The 22,950-nt window shown below is 37.0% G+C and overlaps 2 protein-coding genes across 5 annotated transcripts in view; one reads left to right on the forward strand and one right to left on the reverse strand.

Annotated features, from left to right (window-relative positions):
* LYSMD3 (LysM domain containing 3) lies at window positions 2,124-15,076 on the forward strand. The gene is made up of 3 exons (XM_018050045.1): window positions 2,124-2,350; window positions 6,536-6,798; window positions 11,190-15,076. Exons 2-3 carry the CDS (start codon window positions 6,544-6,546, stop codon window positions 11,853-11,855), a joined length of 921 nt encoding a protein of 306 aa, XP_017905534.1. The 5' UTR covers window positions 2,124-2,350; window positions 6,536-6,543; the 3' UTR covers window positions 11,856-15,076.
* Window positions 15,550-22,950, reverse strand: part of POLR3G (RNA polymerase III subunit G) — a 51,541-nt gene continuing 44,140 nt past the window's right edge. For 3 of the 4 annotated variants that reach the window (XM_005683431.3, XM_005683430.3, XM_018050046.1), the window contains 2 exons: window positions 22,308-22,454; window positions 15,551-18,221 (listed from right to left, as the gene is read on the reverse strand). In XM_005683431.3, the coding sequence (XP_005683488.1) occupies window positions 18,135-18,221; window positions 22,308-22,454 (234 nt within the window). In that variant the 3' untranslated portion in view covers window positions 15,551-18,134. Of the gene's footprint in view, window positions 18,222-22,307; window positions 22,455-22,950 lie in introns of all 4 variants that reach the window. The other variant, XM_005683428.3, reaches the window with a different exon arrangement.

Here is a 22,950-nt window from a genome sequence, read left to right on the forward strand (position 1 = left end):
CATGTTAGGTAATTAAATTAATAAATCAGAAAATACTAAAAACAACTTCATTGCTTTGAGCAAAGGCATAATATTGCATTATTTAAAAGTACCAGAAGTTTTCAGTCTGTTATTGATGAACATTTAACATATTTTCAGATTTTTGGCTATTACTGTAATAAACATTCCTGAAAATACCTGTTATATCTTATACATGTTTATCTGTTTACAAGTGAATCCAAGGTAATTACTTTGCAATGTAATAATTCAGTCATTTTCATTTTTAACTTTGATATTTCCAAGTAACACTCTTAACTGGTTGCATCAATTTACACTCTTATTAAAATACAGTTTTTATTCTGGGACATACCACAAAACCTAAATGTTTAACAGAAATACACATTCCTAGAAACTACATATTTTTTTTGTCTACAGCCTTTGCTTGAAAACTGTCAGAGATCTAAAAAACTGAAAATCCTTTTAGCCTTGCTCAATACTAGGGACATCCTTTTCCTCAGACAAAGTATTTGTTCCTACTGGCCAGTTTTTTGGAACTTGGCCAAACTTCATGGCTAACTGCCTCCTTTGTATATTTTTATAATAAAATATAATTCTATTATTGTCTTTTTGTAAAAAGTTCAGTAACTGCACCTTTGTGAAATATAAATAATGGTTCAAGAGCATGCACATATCACTGAGAAAGTATTTATACAAAGGGAATAGGTAGCAGTCCTGTAGAAGCGCTTGAAATTCTATCTCTTGGACTTTCACATGGATTCCACTGCCTATTGACATTAAAATAAGAAAAGAAACCTATATGCAGAAAGAAGGTTGTATTCACATTAACATTCATGAAGGCTGAGCTGTTTGAGTCCTACACATCAAGTAGGGGAAATATCCTTTGTCTACTGATGAGAAAATGTCTCAGTGATAAATGGTTACAGACAGGGGTGTCAGAAGGGCAACAGCACACAGAACAGCTCCGACAAACTTAAAAAACAATTTTTTTTTTAAGTCTTCTACTCCAGTTCTTTTTGTTGCATTGTGGAGCACAGCGCCTATCTTCAGAAATAAAAGAAAAAAGATTGCAATGCAGAATTCCTAACCTTTACTGAGGCACTTCCCAGAAAACAGAAAACATAATCTTTGAAAATAATTTAAAACAAAGCTTCGAAGACTTCAGGATGCATAAATATTCAGACATTCCTCAAAGAAGCAGACTGCACCCTGCCTGTTTGGGTCTAAAATTTTTATTGTCATAAGAACAGACTGGTCGTCAAAATGTAAAGTCTAACGTCAACACTGGGAGACATTACGCACATCATTAAAAACGCTTTACACTTATTAACATAAATTCAAACACGTTATCACACTCATTCAGTAAATTTCTGAGAAGCACCATGTATGATGTCATGAGTTTGTCATTTAACAAACTAAAATCTTATTGACTTTCAGTTAATTTTCAAAACAAATTAAGTTGCAATTTGTAAATAGCCTTGTCTCATTGAGAAAAGGAAGCCTGAAAACCCCGGGCTCGAGGGCAAACATTTTCTGGGGCCTAACTCTAGGTGGCTCACTTTCCTCATCTAAGAATATAAAGGCTGAGACAATTGTCCTCTGCCGCCCAAGGGTTTCTTCCCTTCAGTATTTTGTCTTCTCTGCAGGAATCGAGAGGATTCAGTACGAAGAGCAAGAAGCATGGAATAATTTAAAACATGGATGTCAATACTATGCTTCCGGGCGTCCTTCCTCACATCACACAAGCCTTCAGAGGCAAAGAGGAAATGCACAGCAGCCCCGGACAAACCCTCACAAACCCTCAGTATCGTCCCCCTCAGTGTTTTCCAGCCGGTCTTTGCCAACGCTGTGCGAAAGAAACAGAACGCTACACGAGGTCAGCCCAAATAGCTCGATTAGCCTGCGGACTTGGCCCCGAACCTTTTATGTACTGGGGAAAATGAAGGGGCGGGGCAGAAGGGGAGGGGTAAGGGGCGGGGCTGGCGTCAGGGGCGGGGCTGGAACCCGCAGCCGACACCCGGGATACGGCGGAATCCCTGCGCCTGCGCGTCCCCGTCGGCCTGTGGTGAGAGAGTCCCGGGTTCTTGGGCGCGCCCTCGCGCCCCCGCCCTCCGCCTCCTCCCGGTCCCTTCCCACCTCCGCCCACTTGACGCGATGACGCACGGCAGGTTTGCGGACGTGGCGGCGGCGCACGGCACGAAAGGCGGAGACGTTGGTGGCGGCGGCAGCGGCGACGAGGGTGGAGGAGGACAGGGGCAGTCAGAGACTGAGGCTCGGCCATGAACTGGCCCGGGACGGCGGCGGCGGACCTGGTGGCCGTCTCCTCGTTGAGTCCCCCCTGCTAACGGGACAGGTAAAGATGGCGGCCAGAGGTGGGTGCGGGGGTGGGGGTGGCCGAGTCCGGCCGGCGGCGTTGGGGCCCCGACTGCCCTTTCGCTGGAGGCGGCGCGGACCCAGCGGCCGCAGATGTGGCGGGCCGGGTGTCGGGGGCTCGGACCCCGGCCCCGCTTGGAAGAGACTCCGAGGCAGCGGAAACCTTCGAGACCAGCTCCACCAAAGCCCCCTGATACACTCTCGGGGAAACTGAGGCTCAGAGGAAAGGCTCCTCCCTGCCCGAATTCCGGAGCAGAGCGTTTCCCGACTAGACACGCTACCTTTCTCCCACAACGTCGTGTTTGTGTTGGATATTCATTGACAGCATCTGGTACGCTTCGTCCCAAGTGCGATGACAACATAGGGATCTGAGGTTTAATCATCGCTAGGTGTAACAGAGAAAAAAAACTAGACGTGTGGAAAGGAGGAGGGGGGAAGTTAAGTTTTTAGAAACTCGATTGGCCCTGAGAAAACAGTCTCTCTGATACTGTCCCAGTGCTGAAGTAGCTTGAGACCTGTGGCCGTTTTATTGCTACTTGCTTAAGGAACGTCAAAGCGAAAACACCCAACAGCATTTATAGAGCACGCAGGCATTTGGGGAAATAATTTTCAGTTACCGAGTGAGCTGATGCGTGCTTTAACATGGGGTCCATTGGGGTACTTTTTTGCCAATTCTTACAATCTACGTAGCATGCAGGCTTGTTTCAGTTTCTGAAGGAGGCACTTGTGTTTTCTGTCCTGCCTTAAGAGAATTATAACAGGTGGAGCGAATTGAGCCAGATGACTTCACTACTGTGTAGTTTGTAATCTTTTATATAGTTGGCTCAGATAATTATATGCCAGGGCCAGAGTCTAGCTTTTCATATCAATTAGGGACACAACCAACTCTTGATTATTCAGAAACAAACTATCCAGTTTGTGGTATTCTACTGCCTGCGTTACTTCAGTACAAGTGGAGTGAAGAGATCGTGAGACCCAGATACTGTTTCTCAGTGTATCATGGAGTCGCTGCTGCTAAGTCGCTTCAGTCGTGTCCAACTCTCTGTGACCCTATGGACTGTAGCCTGCCAGGCTCCTCCGTGCCTGGGATTCTCCAGACAAGAACACCAGAGTGGGTTGCCATGCCCTCTTCCTGGGAATCTTCCTGACCAATGGATCGAACCTGCATCTCTTTGGTCTTCGGCTTTGGCAGACAAGTTCTTTACCACTGGCGCCGCCTGTGTAGCACATATATGGAGAGACGTTTATAATAGTATCTAAAATGGCTTTTGTGCCTTGCTCAGTGAATTTCAGCGGTACTAAGCTACTTTGGGATTCTAAGAACAAATTATCAGACTTTTTCATCTAAAGTTGGCAGCATAACTGAGTTAGTATAGCCAAGTGTAAATCGCTGTATATTAAGTGGTTCATAACTTGTAAAACTTTTTGAGAATATGAAAACAATGAATATTATCCCCAGAAAAGTGTGCATATGTATAAAATTTTGCCTAGGAATCCACAGTATTCACAGATATTTCCTAAAGACAGTATTGAAAGACTGTTAAAAAGCGGAAATAAAACTATTATGTGGTTTAGGTGAAGGTGAGATACTTTCAGCTTCTTTGAGAACAAAATAAAAATAAAGCATCCTTAATTTATTGTATTAAAACAAGTTTCATCTTTAACCTTGTTAGAGTTGTCACTTGTTAGAATTCCTTGAAGGAACAGATGTGATTTTAAAACTGCTTTTGAGATGTAAAATGTGGGTAGCTTTCTTCAGTTTGGTGGCTGCTGAGTTAGGAGTTCCAGTTTATGGTAGTATAATGTAGCTCTTGGGGGAACAGGTGAAATTATCGACTTAATATGTAGCTATTAGTCACTTATTGAGTAGAAACTTTTGAATTTTTAAAGCATTACCGTGTTGCCATAGAGCAGGGTCAGAAACTGATTTTCTGGGGTTGGATTCAATGATATGAAATAGTTTCCCAAATTTTCTAAGTATGTCCCAACATAGTAGATGATCTATTGTGTATATTACAAATTCAGATTTCTGGAGTTGGTCTTTTCTGATTTTTTTTTTTTCTTTTCCACCTGGTGCTTGTCCATAGTATTCACAACTGCCTTTGGGAAATCATTTAGTCTTGGCTTTCATTGCACAGCATTTTCATGATTTCCTCCTCCTCTGATTACTTCTTTTCCATTTTTGCAGGCTGATCTTCCTTCATCTAGATACTAAATGTAGCAGTTCTCCAAGGGTCCATTTTCATGATTTCCTCCCCCTCTGATTACTTCTTTTCCATTTTTGCAGGCTGATCTTCCTTCATCTAGATACTAAATGTAGCAGTTCTCCAAGGGTCCACATTGGACCCACTTTTCTTATTCTGCGCTCTCTCTAGGTAATCTCATCTATACAGGTTCAGTTGCCACCTATGTGCAGATGAGTCATGAAATTATGTCACTCACACCTTTCTGAATTTGACTGCATAGTTCACTTGACTATTTGACATTCTTTTTGGTTAAAGGAATTTATAATCAAAGTCCCCCACCCTCACCCCATGCTCTTCCAGTGTTCCAAATCTTAGCAAATGGCACCAATGTTTACTCAGGGACATAAATCAGAAATCTTGGTGTGACCTTTAACTAATTTCTTCCTATCTGAGCCACATCGTTAAGCCCTAAGTATTTTACCTTCCCAATTCCTTTTACTACTTCTCTACTCTCTTTCACAATTATTGAAAATAATCTATCCTTCCCTATGAGAATAATTAATATGAAGCTAAAACCGTGAGTGTGGAATTGGTTTATGTTCTTGTTTTTTAAGACTTTGGTGGGGGAGGGTCTGGTTGCCACCTGGGATCCCACTCTCCTAACAGAGGTAAGAAGGGATTTAGAAACCTTTGTGCAGGGTCTATATTCTGGGGCCCCAGGGCAGGAAGGGGTAATTGCTGGGTGGCCTGGAGGTGGGGAGGCAGAGTCCTTGCCACCTGCATGCCCACATCCACCCTGAACATGATGGTGGGGTGAGATGCTCTGGGAGGGATGAGGAGGTCCCCAGGCTAGGGCCAAGTTGGCAACAGGGGTTGTGGCAGGTAGCCACAGCTTCAGCAGTACTAGGTACCATAGTTACAGGGCATCTTGTTGCTGGCATCGTCAGTGGTGAACTTGTAGTCATACATGAGTTCCTCACCGCGCAGGACGCAATGCAGGGTAGGTAAAGATGATGATGTGCCCCTAGCCCTCCGCGTGGATGACTCGAGAAAGCAGTTGGGTTCACAGGGGTGGTTGATGACACAGACAGCATTGCCATACATAGTGGCACCCCTGTGTCAAAGCCATCCATTCAGAACACATAGCACCGAATGCCCCTCCCGTTGGAGAATTTCTCCCACTTAATCTTTTTTAATGAGAATAGGTCAGCTTGATGAAGGTGATTTGTGAGTGAGTATACTTAAGTCAGCTCTCATCTCAGTCTTAAAATGTCTTTTCTGAAGTGTAAGTGAATACAGTGCCTTAAAATCTGTTCACAGTCTCTATGGACCTTAAATTGACCTTAAAGTTTGATGAAAAGCTGCCAGGGAAGAAATCCCTGGTTGAGAGCAAAATCATGACCTGTGTAGATGGCACATATTGTACTAAATATAAATACTGAAATTAGCCTGATCCAGGGAAGTGGGAAGGGAGACCAAAAGATAGTTCAGTATCATGGAACTTAAAACTCAGGACAACTCAGAAAGTTTGGGGTTTATAAAAGCATTGTGTGTATATATGTAAAAACTATATATATACTTTGATTCCATCAGATCTATAAATTATATATATGATCACACGTTTTTAAGATGTGTGATCTTAAAGTTATTTCTTATATTTTCTTCACATACTCAGAATGGGGAAACTTAATTTTTTGACCTAAAAAAATATAGCAGTTTGCCCTCATTAAAATGTAAGCATCACTGTTTTGTGACATACAGTCTAAAATAATGGATTACCTCTTCCTCCCATCCCATTGTCTCCATTGCCAGATATGCTCATTGTTCTTCAACAGCTACAAAACTTGAACCTAAGTTTTTAAATGACTCAAACCATTCTTTAAAAAACAAAATATAGTGTCTTGAATATAAGATTCATGTAAATTAGTCAAATGGGTCAGCTACATTCCAAAGTTTTCTCTGCCTTCTTTCCCCACCAGATTTGGACATGGCTGGGAGGCATCAGAATCGTAGTTTTCCTCTTCCAGGAATTCATTCAAGTGCTCAAGTACATGCATTTGGAAATTGTACAGACAGTGATATGTTGGAGGAAGATGCTGAAGTGTATGAGCTTCGATCCCGAGGAAAAGAAAAAATCCGAAGAAGTACATCAAAAGATAGACTTGATGACATTATAGTGTTAACAAAAGATATACAGGAAGGAGACACTTTAAATGCAATAGCCCTTCAATACTGTTGTACGGTAAGTTTTAATCTGATTTTGCATAATGCAGCCCCAAATACATTACTTGTTCATAGTACAAGTTGAAGTAAAGTCTATGCCCTTTCATCTTTGTTCCTACACACACACACGCCTCCCGCCACCCCCCCCCCCCCCGCCGCCCCTGCTTTTTTCCTCTTTCCATAGAAATCTCTTATCCTGTTGGTGGATGTTAACTTCTTAACTTTTAAGTGAACACTTGAATTCTGTTTATTTCTAAATGATTCTGTTTTCAGATTGAAAACACTGAAATGTATTTATTTTTCTCCTTATTCAAGTTGTAAGAGAATGTAGAAATATATGAGGAAAATATTTTTCCTGTCCCAACTTCCTGAGGTAACACACGCTGGTGTATCTCTTTCCATACCTCCTCTGGGGGGAGATGTATATGTATGTGGTGATGTTTTTAAAATTGGTTTATATTATCCATGTTACTGTGAAAGTTGCCTCTTTTTCATTTCTTAGTATATCATGGACATCCCTGATAGCCATACAGGCCTAACTCACTATGGTATATAGCTTAAGATGTTCCTTAGTATGGACATACCACAGTTATTAAATTGTTCTCTTATTCATGGGTAGTCAGGATTTTCTCCATGTTTTGCATTGGGCAGTGAATGTCGTCACTACTAATACCTCTGTTTCTGTGAAGTAGATTCTCTTAAGAGGGATTTATAGAGGAGAGGTATATTTTTTATTTTACTAGGTATTAAACTGTTTAAATTCATTTTATATCTGTGTCATGTCCATCTTGCATCCATAACATGGAATCTGTTTTCATGTAAACACGTTTAAATCCTTTGTTATCAAAGTTTTTATTCTTATGCTCCCAAAAGAATTTTGAAATGTATGTACTATGTAACACCTCGCACATTTTGAAGTGAACATCTTAAATACATCATGACTTAAAATTGTTTCTAAGAATTTAATTTCCAGAATGTTGTCAATATTGATATTTTTAAAAAAGACTATTACAATATTCTTTAAATGTATGCATGGAATTCTAAATACCACCAGGATTTGCTACCTAAAATCATTTAAAATATATATGAGCTCTCTTTTTGGTAGCATGAAATTTTATATATTCCTTTTTCTTCTTGATTAATATTTTCATTCTCCCCCTCAAAATCTTTCATAGTATAAAATATATTTATGCTTGAAAACCTTTTATGGATTACCTGTCACAGTTCCCTGCAGTAGAAACACACATATATTGATAAATTTATATATATATTTAAATTTAATTTTATAAAGTTTCCTATGACCATGAGGTTCTATGTGTTTTTTATTTTTTTTATGTTATGTGTTTTATTGTTATTTTTTATGAATAAATACTGCAGTTATTCATGATTGATCAAAACAAATATTATACATTTTAATTTAAACATTTAATAAAATATTTTATTGAAATGCATTTCTTGATGGAGTAAGAAAAGCTGGGTTTGGGGTTTTTTGTGATTTGTTCATGCATGGGAACATTATTTATTGTTAAATCAGAAAATGATCTGATTTCATTCTTTAATGCAGATAAAATTGTTAATATGTATTCTGTAGAGAAATAAGACCACGGAGAAATAAACCTTAGAAGGTTGTTAATGGAAAGTAATCAAGACTTTTAAGATTGGGGCAAGGCTAAAAATATCAACATGGAGATCCAAGAGAAGAGTATGGTCTAGTGGTTTTATTAGAGAAACAGTAGTTTTCTAGAGCCTAGAAAGTTTTCTTAGAAAAAGAGAAATCTGAAATGCCATCTGAATGATTTAAAAATAGGTCATATTTTTAATCAGTGAGGTTTTGAAAAGGACAAAGTATTTCAGACATATGACAGTGAAGTAGAAAAGATAGCAAGGAGGAAATAAAGTAGACAACAGAGGAAGTTTATTAGGTGTGTCAGAAACGAGTGACACAGACTAGGATGAAGTGCTGTAAGATAACTAAGGAAAAGTTTGATATATAGTAAGAGAAGATCATTTTAAGGTTTTAAAGAGTGCTGCAAAATGGGGGTGGGGGTGGGGCAGGGAGAACCTGCTAGTGAGTTAGAGGGAATCCAAGAAAGTGGTTATTAGAATATCCAATGAATGTAACTGCGTGGGCTAAAATATTCATAGCAAGGATAGAGAAGAAGCTGATAGAAAATGTATTAGGGGCAATCACAGGATGTGTCTGCTGTTTCCTTAATTAAATGTAGAGTGATGAAAGGCAGTTAGCTTAACAGAGAAGATGGCATTGGCCATAGTAATGGGAAAACTGAAAAAGCGGAGTTAGGGGGTTAAACAGTGCTCTGTTTGACAGAGCGCAACTAATAGGGAAAAAAAAGGATTAATCTTACAAAAAGGATTTATCATTTAAAAATTATGGAAGTTAGTGCCATATTCTGCTTATAAATATTCAACCTTAGGAATTATTAAAATATGCCTGTTATAAAACAGTGATGAGGAACAAAAAGTTCAGGGTTGGAATCCTAAATGTAACCAAGGAAGTTTGCATAACAGAGAAAACATTATAGCGATATTTAGAGATAGAAGCTAAATCTTGGAAGCATGGTTCAGAAAGATTGCTGAGTCGTTATTAGTTGGAATGTATAATACCAAACAAAAGAGCATTTAAAGAGAATAGGGTCAGGCTTTCAGGTTGTCAGTGAATCCTCATTTGTCTTAAAAAGATTCCTAAGATAGTAAAATGACGAAACACCCTTTAACATTACACTATCATCTCCTCTCTCTTTTCCTTCCACACATATACATCAAAGGAATTCACTTTTTCTCATTCTGCATCACACTGGATCAGTAATATGCAATTAATCCAGGTCACTGCTGCCTCTTAAAAACCCTCTTTGACAACCTGGATTCTGCAGGTTTCTGATTTTCCTACTATTAAAGTTTAATATAAGCTAACACTTGCATAATATATGTGTTTCACTATAGATGTTCTTTGGACATTTTAATACATTAATCTTCACAGTAACCGTATGTGGTAGGTAGTAGTATTAGGGCCATTTTACATACGTGAAACTGATTTGCAGAGAGGTTAAACAACCTGCCCCAAATCATACAGCTAGAAAGTGTCCAGGTCATGCTTCAAATCCTGGTAGCCTGTGCTTTTACCCACTATGACATAGTGCTTTCCTGGCTCCTGTTTCTCAGGCTCCTTTGTGGCTTTCTCTCACTCAGCACGCACCTCAAATGTTGGCATTCCTCAGGGATCTTTCCTGTGTTACCTTTTTATAGCAAATCTATCTACTCTTGTGACTTAAGTTATCATTTCTGCTGGTAATCCACAAATCTCTCTCTTTAGCTGGATCATTCTGAATTTGAGACATTCATCTCTTGACTGCCTTTTGGACATCCTCCACTTTCATATTTCAGGCACCTCAAAGTCAACACATGTGAAATCTGTGTTCATTCTCTCTTATCCCTCTCCAGTGTTCCGTATCTTATGAGGGACATGATTATCCATTGTTGGCCATGTCAGAAATCAGTTTTATCCTAGATTCACTTTAACCTTTCTGACATCAATCAGGTGATAAATGATATGGGCTTAGTTTACAGCTTTGATGGACTAATAATTTAAAGGTAGTTGGAGAATCTGGCATAGTAACTGGTAGCCTGAGAAATACTCCCTTACTCTTGCCATTGTTGGCAGTTGGATAGGATATATAGACAGGTTGAGGACTATATAAAGTATACAAGGAAAGCCTATAGAAATGACTGATCTTGGGAGGAGCTGAATAATGCATTTACAGCAAGAAGTTTGGGGGGAAATGGCTTCAGAAAGCAAGTGAAGGAGATATATTATCATTTTATTAATTCCAATGTGTATTTTTAAAAATAAAATATTTTAACATATTTAAAATTAGAATGGTGGCATCTTCAATATTTGGTGGAGTTTTTTTACCTTAATGATACAGAAAATAATGGGACATCCTGAGAGTGGATGGCATCTTAGTTTTGATAAAACATGGTACTTTTATTGGGTTGACATTTGCCTGTACTCTTAACTGCCACATAAGAAGAAAGAACTTAAGTCTGTAATCCTTCCTTCACAAATTGTTTATAAGCAGCAGAGTGTGATATTTGTACATGAGGTACAAAGAGAAATATCAAAAGATCCTAGAATCTATTTAAATAACTAGAATTAGTGTTAACAATATATGGGGTGATGGTAGAATATAATTGGTGATTTCTTAAGACTGGTAGATCAAGTGTGGTGTAGAACTGTTACCCACAGATAAAATCTTTCTGGATGTGATAACTCAGTACTTCTAGATTAAGCTCATTTTTTCCCCTCTAAAAGTAACTGGGATGAATGACTTGTTCCTACTTTAATTTTGATTCAGAATTTAGTTGAATGTTGCCTTTTTTTTTTTCTTACAGGTAGCAGATATCAAGAGGGTTAACAATCTCATCAGTGACCAAGACTTTTTTGCCCTTAGGTCTATCAAAATTCCAGTAAAAAAGTTTAGTTCATTGACTGAAACACTTTATCCTCCAAAAGGAAGACAGGCTTCACGTCCTTCTACTGTTCAATACCTTCCAGAACAACAGGAACTTTTGTCAGCTAATGACTCTCTTTCTTCCACTGAGTCAGCTGGTAGCTTTCTAAAAGAAGTAGACCGGGACATCGAACAAATAGTAAAATGTACAGACACCAAAAGAGAGAACCTGAATGAGGTGGTGTCTGCTTTGACAGCACAACAGGTCCGTTTTGAACCTGACAACAAAAACATTCAACGGAAGGACCCTTATTATGGAGCAGACTGGGGAATAGGGTGGTGGACAGCTGTAGTGATAATGTTGATAGTAGGCATAATAACACCAGTGTTTTATTTGCTGTATTATGAAATTTTAGCTAAGGTGGATGTCAGTCACCATTCAACAGTGGATTCTTCACATTTGCATTCAGGAGTCACACCCCCATCACAGCAGAGAGAAATGGAAAATGGAATTGCTCCAACTAAAGGAATACCCTTTGGTCCACAAGATGATCATAAACTATATAGTCAAGATTCTCAATTACCTGCTGCTCAACACAAAACATAGCAGGCAGTTCACAGTTACAGTGTTACCAATCATATGTGCATTTGGAATGTGGTGAATCAGTTACAGTCAGTCACCACTTCAAAGGCAGAATTTAGGGAGACTGAAGATGCTTTTTCACCTTTTGTTATTTGGAGCCACTTACAATGGGTTGAGTATAAAATCACTACAGTTGCTAGTTGTTGATATTGAAAGCAGTGAATCTGTATCTGTTTTATCAATGCTTAAAGCAGAAATGAATTTGAATATGTGTCCAGGAAGTTCTTGAAAAATGCATCATTTTTCTTAGTCAAGACTGGTTATCTTTAAATTTTATTTTTAAAGTATTTTTGTTTTGAGGTTATTAGTAATAAATTTATTAAGCAAATAATGATAGCATCAGATGTCTGCAACTGATGGAGATTTTAATACTGTGAACCATCAAGATGTTCAGTTGCAAGAAAGTCATTCTAAAATTATTTGATAGCACTTAAAATTCTATTTTGAAGTTTTAAAAAAAATTTAGTTCATACACTATGAAAGCATAAGTAGAACAGAAATGGGAAAGTTATCTATAATGTCTGTACTAGAGGGTGAAATGTATTATTATTAAACCCCCCAAATAATGTGTTACTGTTGGGAAGTTGCCATTTGGTCATTAGAACACTGGATTATGTCAGGTCGTAAAAGTTATCTTTCTCTCTTAAAGAATACTGCCACTGCTTCTGTTTTTTAAGTAATTTTATTTGCCTCTGATATTTGAAAGCACTTTTGTTGTTCTTTGATGAAAGTGTTACACGTGTACAGATTACCATTATTTAGGAAATATTTCCTTACATACTGTAATAAGTTGTTGCTGTATTACATGTAGTAACATGCCTTAATTATATTTAACGCCTTATATAATTTTCAGAATTAAGCATTGTTTTAGATAGTCCAATAGGATTCATAACATAGGCCGTATAAAATTAGCCTCCACCTGCACTATCAAGCACAAGTTAATGGGATGAAAACATTTTCAGTCTGTCTCTGAGGTCTGTTGCAGAAAAGCAGGGGTAAAGAGACTGTTAGCATGAGCAGTAACAGACATATTGCTTTATTGATCCCTTTGCCTCTAGAGTTTTTCAAAGAGAAAATGTTCAACTTAGATCCTTTTTCCTTGAATTAGAGCATCACATCACTCTGGGGAACAGAGGCCAGAGGTGTATGGTTTGGTCAGAAAGAAGGGGTTTATAGGGCCACATTTTAAGATCTACTGTGGATCAGACAGACTCTGACTAAATTGCATTTGCATATTGATTCCATGATTTAATTTTTAAAAGTATCTGTTTTTAAAATGTTACCAAAATAATTCATTAGAAGCAAGATTTGGTGGAGTCTGGCTTGCCTGTTTTGTGTATAATAAAGTATGTACCTTAAGATACATTATAACACCTCATTTTCTGGGCATTATTTCCTAACTTTTAATGTTTAAAATTTTTGACCAGCTGTTTTATATTTCAGATTTCAATCTGGATACAAAGTGAGGTGCATGCTTAATGAGGCTTAATGTACTTTCAGGAGCAATGTGTCTGAGAAAGACAGGACAAAGAAGTCAAACATTAAAGCCCTTCCATATATATCAGAGGGCCTTAGATAATTACCAGAAAGCGTTAATATGGAAGTCTGTAGCAAATTGATTTTTTGAGTGACTGTATTTGAGACTTTAAAAATTGCTTTAATGTGCCTTGGTCATCTTTCTAATTTATGCTCAGTGTTAACTTGGTCAGTTTACATTGTATTTATTAAGCCTGCTGAAAATCAAGTTTTAGGGAAGAAAATAAAGATTATTTTAGGATAGAATGGGCTAGATGGCCTTTGAAGAACTTTGTTTACATCAAATTGATGAAATTTCAGATAGTCAAGGATTCCTTTCTGCTTGTGATACTTGGAAATTGACAGAAGTCTGATTTCCAAAATCACTAACATTTTAAAAAGTAGGTGTTCTGTGTTGGTTAGAAACATTTTCTGTCTTGCAGAGTGTCCTATTCCTTGAAGAAAGTATAACATATCCTTATGACACAGGCAGTTTCCTTTGTCCTTATGTTTGAATTATATATAATTAAAATTAAATATATATTTTTACTTGATTGAATAGTTTGAATTACATATAATTCTATATATATGTTATATAGAGAATTCTATATGTTATATATATAGAATTCTAGATTTTAATCCTTATCATTTAAAAACAATTTCCTAAGCATTTAATAGATAAAATAATTTTAACTTTTAAAAAGTACTAAGTAGTACTACAAAATTTGTAGTAAATGCAGATTGCTTTGTAAAACTTAATAAAACAAGAAAAGTTATCATTTGATATTGTGGCTTTTGTGTTGAAACCCTTATCTGAATTTACTTTGAGACTTTACATTAGAAGATACATACACACGTATGTACATACGGATGTAAAAGTAACAACTGTGAATCACTGCATTTGGTTCACTTAAAATGTTGGAGTTTCAAGTGTTTAAGAAAAACCTGCTTAATTTTAAAAGGGGCAGTTCTTTCTTAAAGTTTGGGTACAAATGGTTAAGCTTGTTTCAAACAATGGATGGTATTTAAATTATTTTTGCAATCCTATTCCTAGAAAATTATAGGCTTTGTGTCCTTAGTAGATATATTAAGATCAGTTATAGAGTCATTAGGAATTAGAAGACAGTAATGTTAACTTCTTCGAAAACTTGTGTTTTAAAGCTTGTCTTTTTCTGAACCCTACTCGTTCAATGGCCTGAAGAGTTCTTTAAATGAACCACTATTTAGTCATTAGTTTTACTCAAATTACCTACTTGGAATATGAAGCATACAGTTAATTAGGTTTTAGAAATACCATGAAACAGGATCCAGTCAAAGTGTTACAGAGTAAAGGTGGAGTTTTGGGAAGTCTGTATTTAAACGGTACATTATGATGGGAATCATTCTTATTTTGAATTACGTTGCTCAGGAAATCAGTATTTTTCTTCCAAGTATGTGCATATTGCACTGTTGGATCACAGAAATCTGAATGCTTTAATTATTTTATGTATGCAAATTATATAAAACTTTTGTATAATATATTTTATACAAATGCAGCATGGAATTGTAGAATATTATGTTAGCATGTACATCTGTAAAACTGGGTTTTAAAACTTTCTGCCCCTTATTTTTCACATTTTAAAAGATATAAAAAATGTAATAAAGTTTCTATTTTATTATTCAATCAAAAATGGAAGCCGGTTAATTTAATTGAATAAAGCAAATCTTTTCTCCTCTTCTAACTATTTAATAAAAGAGATACTATGTAAGATAGATTGAATTGCCAAAGATTTACCAATTCAGATTCTCCCTTATATTGAAACAAAATACACTGGATGACTTATAGTACATAAGTGAAAGGAAATGAAAACAAATTTCAGATGAACGTTATTTGCAGTGAAAAAGGCCTTACGAGGCATGGAGATTACAGATTGATCATGTAACAATATGCTCTATTTACATTTAATTTTATTATGAAAAACTTTTCATCTCAAAATACTAATTTTAAAAAATACTAGTAACAAAAATCAGTTATTTGGAGTTATTTAATGGAGAATCTGTGGTGTAAACCTTGGTTTCTTCATTTTTAAAAGCATCTTAATCTTAAAAGTTGTATTTATATTTTTTCTTATAAAAAGTTACTTACTTCAGAGCCTTTAAGCATACTAAAGAAAAGCCATGATACTGTACATCTGAAAGTGGGGAAGGAAAGGTTAACAAGGTCCAATGAATGTCAGCATTCTCTCAATATCCAAATCTCTTAGTTTGTTCTTACAGCTTTTAATCACCTAGAGTTCTATTGTTGATGGTGGTTTGTTCAAGAACATCTGATACTGGCATCCTGCTCAACAAATACACAGTTATTGTACTAGGTAAAATAAGTATTAACAAATTAGTTTTCTCAAACATATTTCAGTAGAGTCAAAATAATATCAAACAAAAGGACACAATTTTTTTTTGCAGGAATTTAATGTGTAAACAAATACAGAAAAATAAGCATTAGAGCAACAAAACAGTTTTGCATCTTATATATAGAAATTTTAAAGACACTTCACTATCAAGTATGAGGTGAATCTCTGCGCTAAAGTTGACCTTCTTACAGAATAATCTCACAGTCTTCTTAGATTTTAAGCCAGAAAAATAAGATTGCCACTGTTAAAGCAACCCACAAATACTTCCTGCCTGTTCTCACAATTAGTCTACTTTAAACTTATAAAAAGATCTTCCCAAGAAGGAAGGCAATGCACTTAATAGACATGGCTGGGCCTCCTCAGCAAATCCTTGCCCGTAGTAGATGCTTTACCATCTGTAGGACTAAAATGGTGGCAACTGACTGAGAGCCAGGAAAAAAAGATTCCTGTATCTTTGGTGTATTTGCCTGATTCACATGTTATCTTCAGATTCATAAAAAAGGAAGTAAACAGAACAATAACGTAAGATTTGTATAAATTAAATAGTATTTAGCTGTAGTACTAAGGAGTTGAGAGAATAAGAAGCATGTAATTTACTAATCCTAAATGACTACTGCCCATTACAACTGAAAAGTGAGACTTCTCCTCTTAGGTAGATTGCTACTTTAGAGTGTTTCATTCATGTTTTCCATTTATAATCTTTAAAATTTTTCATAAACTCCTTTAAGAAATACCATAGGATCAACACAATACTGAATAATGGCCCTCACACCCATAGTGAATGATCTGAGGAAATATTACAGTTGAAAGTGGTCTTTTTTTTCCTGAGAAAGCCATATTACAAAATGGCACAAGACAATACACATTTTTTTCCACTAGAAAATAAGATGGGAAAATCAGATTTCAATACATTTTGTGAGGAAAATAAGTCTGTCTCTCAAAACTGTTTTCAATCGCTTTGCCAGTTACAATTTTTTTAGAGGGTGAGAATCAAATTTAAGCATGATCATTGCCATAAGGTGAGAGAATGAACACACATGGTGAACTCTGGGTGGAATTTAAGCAGTTTTTATAGAAAACTGTTTACAAGTGAAGAAACTAAGGCACAGAAAACCTAATCAAGTTCAATTTCAAGGCTGAGTTTAATAGTAAAGGTAGAAACAGAATCTACGGCTCTGATTCTCAGGTCAGAGGGCAATGCGTGGTATCTTCCCAAGAGGGAAAAATTTCTTCTGGTGAGTAATGTTAATAAATCATTTTACATAATAAGAATGTCTTTGAAAATCTTTGGCATATGTGAGTCATTGGAATCTGAAGATTTTAGATATCTTCTCTCCTACCCCAATACAAAAAGGGGAGCTAGTTTCTAAATGAGTCAAAAAGATTAATCTCAATTTCAAAGTGACCTGAGTTTTATTCTGCATTGTTATATCAACTGGACAGTTTGAATCCTATGAAATGTAACAGAGGCCACTACACCTCACAGATTACACATATATGCATTCTGCAATGAGATTTATACAACTTGAACTTACTCCACATTTTCATCAAGTATGAAATTAAATACCTCAGTCTAATTTTTCATTAACCAATGACTCAAAGATAACAAACTTGTTACAGTGGGATGATTAGTTGATCTATAGGATGATATGAAATTAGCCTCAAATTCAGGTATTTATTTATCCCAGGTCTTTGTATTGGTTTCAGATTAAATTGTGAAATTAGCTCAGATTGGCATTTTTCCCTGTGCATGTGTTTCCAATCACAAAACTTTTAATCTCATAAAATATGCATTTGTAAGAGCTCAGGTAGGTTTATGTAGTCATAATATAGTGGCACAGAACATACCATGTAAAAGTAAAAAATAAAATTATTTTCAAGTTTCTTTGTTTCTAAAGTGCTCCACGTGCAGTATTAAACCAACTTTCAGATTATAGAAATCCATTATGACTAGTAGCAGTTTTAGAAAAGATCAGCAATTAAATAATTTTTTAAAGTATGAATACATAGATTAAAAGATGCAAAAACTCTTAAAAAAAAGATGCAGAAACTCCAGGTACATTCTAATCCAAAACATAAAAAAACAAAATCCACTTGAATACATTAGAGAGATGACAGAGGTGTTGAGAAGGAATGTCAGTGTCAGAGATTGACTGACAAGGTAACTAGTGTGTAAACTCAGAGTGGTTCTGAATATTTTAGTAACAAGTATTTTTCTAACAAAACAGTAACAAAAATAAAGTACTTACTCATTTCTTATCAGAAATAAAATAGAAAATAAGTCTGTCCAAATGTTCAGAAGCTGTATCATAAAAATATTTTATGAGAAATTCCATAGCTAGTAGGTTGCTTCATCCATGTTGTCGTCACTGTCTGCACCAAAATCATCTCCATCTTCAAAGTAGGAATTAATGTAGTCATTTTCCTAAGTGAAATGGTATACTCCTCAGTAAACTTTAAAAGTATGAGTAGTAACATTGAAGAATATAACGTGGGCTATCCCTTTAAACATAAGTTTATAAATACCAAAGTTAGGTAACTAGAAACTATGCCAGGCTTAAAAGTCTCCGTTATTTCAATGCTTAAAACATTAACTTTCACACATCTACCTGTGCTCTTTCTTCCTCGAGACCACCATCCCCTACTAGTCTCAGGCACCAACTAGCTGAGAGAACATATACGGGTGCCCATTACACGTTACCAGCATACATCTCATTCATTATACCTTAGAGGAGGGATGATACGTGGTTTAGCTAGTTTAACCACTATACACTTAGTCCAAACAAATGTACAAATAATAAATGAAGCCAATTTACATTAACATTCATTTGACTACACCAGAACTAAGGTTTTCAGTTATAATAGCTGAGCATAAGCAGAGATTTTTGCTTCCTATCAAAATAAATAAAAGACCTCAAGATAGTGAATCAAATATAGAAGATGACATACTACATTCTATCTAGGGTGGCTCAGTTTCTTTTAAGAGAGATTAATCCCCTGGGAACATTCCAATTCTTCTGGGTGAGTAAGACTCAGTTCAGTTCAGTTCAGTCGCTCAGCTGTGTCCGACCTTTTGCAACCCCATGAATCACAGCACGCCAGGCCTCCCTGGCCATCACCAACTCCCAGAGTTCACTCAGACTCATATCCATCAAGTCAGTGATGCCATCCAGCCATATCCTCTGTCATCCCCTTCTCCTGCCCCCAATCCCTCCCAGCATCAGAGTCTTTTCCAATGAGTCAACTTGTCGCATGAGGTGGCCAAAGTACTGGAGTTTCAGCTTTAGCATCTACTATCCATGTAAATGACTCAAGATAGTTCTGCTTTCTACCAAATATTCAAAAATCCATTTTGGATATAGATTAAAAGAGACTTAAGGGGGTTATTAACCATGCAGTGCATGGACTGTCACCGGATTCCACCTGGAACAAGCAAATATTTTTTTCCAATCAAAACAATCTGAACACTGGTTTAATACTTGATGATATTAAAGAAATACATTTTATTCTGTTAACTATGATAATGTTACTGTGATAAAGAGCCCTTATTTTTGAATACATACTGAAATAATGAAGCTGAAATTCCCAATACTTCGGCCGACTGATGCAAAGAACTGACTCAATGGAAATGACCCTGATGTTGGGAAAGACTGAAAGCGGGAGGAAAAGGGGATGACAGAAGATAAGATGGCTGGATGGCATCACTGACTCGATGCACATAAGCAAGCTCCAGGAGTTGGTGACGGACAGGGAGGCCTGGCGTGCCGCAGTCCATGGGGTCGCCAAGAGTTGGATATGACTGAGCGACTGAGCTGACTGAAATATTTATGGATGAAATGATACAATGCCTGGGATTTGCTTTACAATGATCCAAGGCAGCTGGGGCTTTGATGGGGGTCGGGGGGCAGGAGTGGACTGGGTGGATGAAAGAGCGGCAGAAAGGCTGGCTATGAATTGATGATTGTTAAAGCTGAGTGCTGAGTCTGTAGGTGTTTTTATTACTAGTCACTAGTTTTTGAACATGATTGAAATTTGCCATAAAAAATTAACCTCCAAGATACTGTTTTGAGGGTGTTAGCCTGCTGTGGCCCCCTTTGCCTGGCAAAGCACAAAGCTATTCTTTTCTATTTCACCCCCTGCCAAATTAATCTCTATATCTCTATTATCTATAGCAGGAATTATCACAGAGTAATTAAGAAATAGACACTATTCTCAAAAGAAAGTCTCCTGGATATCATCTTTTTTAGGATCTGCATGGTGGGATACTATATATAAATTTATATAAATAATATAAGAAAGGTAACTTGTGCTATTCAGATATGTCTTTCATTACTTTGTCCTCCCTAAACACTTTAATTTCCTGTTTCCAGCTCAGACCCTTACTATAATCTAGGAAATTGTCCTTGTTTCTCTGGTGCTAAGAAATCCAACAGTCTGGAAACCTTGCTGAATCCTGGGGGTAGTGTGTGGGGGAGGGGTGGCATGGTTCAGGTGAGGCCACCTTGTACACGAGACCCTGCTGAGGACACCGGTGTGGAACTGTAAGCTAGTCAGTTTGTACACACAGGTGGAAACGAGAAAGGAAGAGACACTGCATTTCAAATTGAGCATATGCTACTTGGGTTTAGACATGAGCGTGTCCAAGTAGGTTCAGTGACTCACATTTGGTAATTCTGTGAGATTAGTAATCTTGATACATAGACTGGTACAGAGTTAGAACCTGTTGAAACTGATGGTGTAAAGGGTTCTTGGCTTCATTTGGGCCCCTGCTCTTTAACTACAACATTCAAAAGGCTGAAGAAAAAGTCCATATTTTCTCAATTTTACATGTAGGTGTTATATAGATAATTCGCTCCATTTTACTCTTCCAAACAGAATGCTTATCACATCCTCAATATATATACATATCAATGAGTTGCTGCTAAGTCACTTCAGTTGTGTCCGACTCTGTGCAACCCCATAGATAGCAGCCCACCAGGGTCCCCCATCCCTGGGATTCTCCAGGCAAGAACACCAGAGTGGGTTGCCATTTCCTTCTCCAATGAGTTAATTAGCAGTAATTTTTCATTAGTTAACTGCTAGAAAGAGCAAAGAGAGTAACTTTAAATATGGAAAGGCTTTGAGCTTGCTTATACCCAGACTCACCTAGCTTCACCCTTAAAATATGTATCATTTGTTCATTAAAGTAGAAAGTTGGGTTTTTTAAAAATGAAATACAGTTATATGAACCCACTGGTGGTGTTTAGTACTCTATATAGAATTCTGAAATTACCAGAATTCTAATGTTTGTTGTTCTTGTTAGGACAGATGTTAATTTCAAATACAGCTCAACTCAAGTCTAGACTTTATAAACAGAGCATTTCAAAAGCCAAAGAATATTCAGGAAATTTTCAAAAAAGAGTAACATGCTCTTAAAATATTAACAAATAATGAGAAGCTTCTATTAATTGGAATGTCTTAGTGATGATTCAGACATAGATCAATGGAACAGAGGCCAGAAATACATCTAAACAGATGAAGGAATCTAAGAGCTGATAAAGGAGAATTTCAAATCAATGCAGAAAGAAAATTATTTAAGGGAGGGGGGTTCAGGGCTGGGAACTCATGTACACCTGTGGCGGATTCATGTCAATGTACGGCAAAACCAATACAGTATTGTAAAGTAAAAAAATAAAAATGAAAAAAAATAAAATTATTTAGTATCTGAGGCAGGCAATTGGCTAACCATTTGGAAGCAGATAAAAATGAATCAATACCCTTCCTGCACACCAATATAAATTTCATTGAAACCAAAATTTAAGGCAAAGTAATTGTAGCATATAATTAAGATTTCTTAGGTGGAGCAGTTCAGGTGAAATAAAGATTGATTCATCAGTGTGGTGTGTGAAGCTGAAATGGAGTGAAGACAATGGTCACTGGAACGTATCAACAGAAGAAACTCTTCTGTGAGGCATCTACAAAGTCCCAAAGAGGCCGTGGCCCACAAAATCACCCTGCTTGATTGACTCCAGCTTATTTTGAAATGCACCTTGTTTCTAAAAGTTGGAAATCCCAAATCTAAAACACGGAGTTCTGACTCAGTCATACTTGAGGCTGAATTATGAATGTTCTCTGATAGCATCCACATGCACTTTGGGATTTAAAACCTGATGGTATTTCTGGGATTCCCCCTCAAAATATGACTAAATCCATAATCTGTACCTTATTGCTCACTTAAAGTGCTAAGCAGATAAACCTCAAACTAAACTGAACCATTTCCTTAGCTTACAAACTTCCACGGTCAAAGCTGTCTATCAAGTAACTCTTACCTCCTACATTCCATTTGGTATCACTATAATTTCAATGTTATAATTCTAGTACCAAAGACTTGATGCCATGGATAATAATATACCCCTGGTTTCCATCAACTTGGTTTTTGTTTAACATTTTGATTACATACCACATATCTGATTCCTTATTAGATCATCCGTAAGGTTAGGAGCTTTGCTACTCTCCCAGAACAGACCATTACCTCTTCTTGCTCTTCTTCATCATATTCCTCTTGCTCTGCAGCGTCGTCTTCCTCATCATCATCGCCTTCTTTACTTTTCTCTTTGCCTCCTTCTTTCTCTTCATTTTCCTCATCTGATTTTTCACCTTCACCTTTCTTTTCCAATTCCTGGTATAAATGAGCTTCATTAATTTAAATGGAAACCACCAGAATCTGATGTTCCTGCCCAACCTCAAAAGAACAGTTACCTACCACCCAATTCTAACCCTCCCTTACCAACACCTCCAGGCCCTCACCTAGGACACTCTGAGCTACCTCAAGAAAGGAGGTACTCATTGGCTCGTCATTAGATGGGTGCCTTCTTTGATTTTGTTATTTTATAACTCGGTCTTGGGGGAATTCCCTGGTGGTCCAGTGGCTAAGACTCTGTGCTGGGGGCTGGGTTCAATCCCTGGTCAGGGAACTAGATCCCATGTGCCACAACTAAGAAAGACTCTATGCAGCCAAATAAAAAAATATATTTTAAAAAAAGAAGACACAAAAACCTCAGTCTTGGGTAATGCTTCGATTTCGGCTCTACAGCATAATGCTTTATTTTTATGATTACTATCCTACTTCCTTCTAAATTATTTTGATTCAGCTTATTCTGAAGAACTTTCAGAAT

The sequence above is a fragment of the Capra hircus genome, chromosome 7 (assembly GCF_001704415.2).
Source record: "Capra hircus breed San Clemente chromosome 7, ASM170441v1, whole genome shotgun sequence".
NCBI lineage: Eukaryota > Metazoa > Chordata > Mammalia > Artiodactyla > Bovidae > Capra > Capra hircus.

Excerpts from the sequence above, each read along its gene's own strand:
- LYSMD3 (XM_018050045.1), top strand. The coding sequence starts at position 6,544 with ATGGCTGGGAGGCATCAGAATCGTAGTTTTCCTCTTCCAGGAATTCAT. Across the intron at positions 6,799-11,189 it reads CCCTTCAATACTGTTGTACG|GTAGCAGATATCAAGAGGGT; the intron begins GTAAGTTTTAAT and ends TTTTTCTTACAG.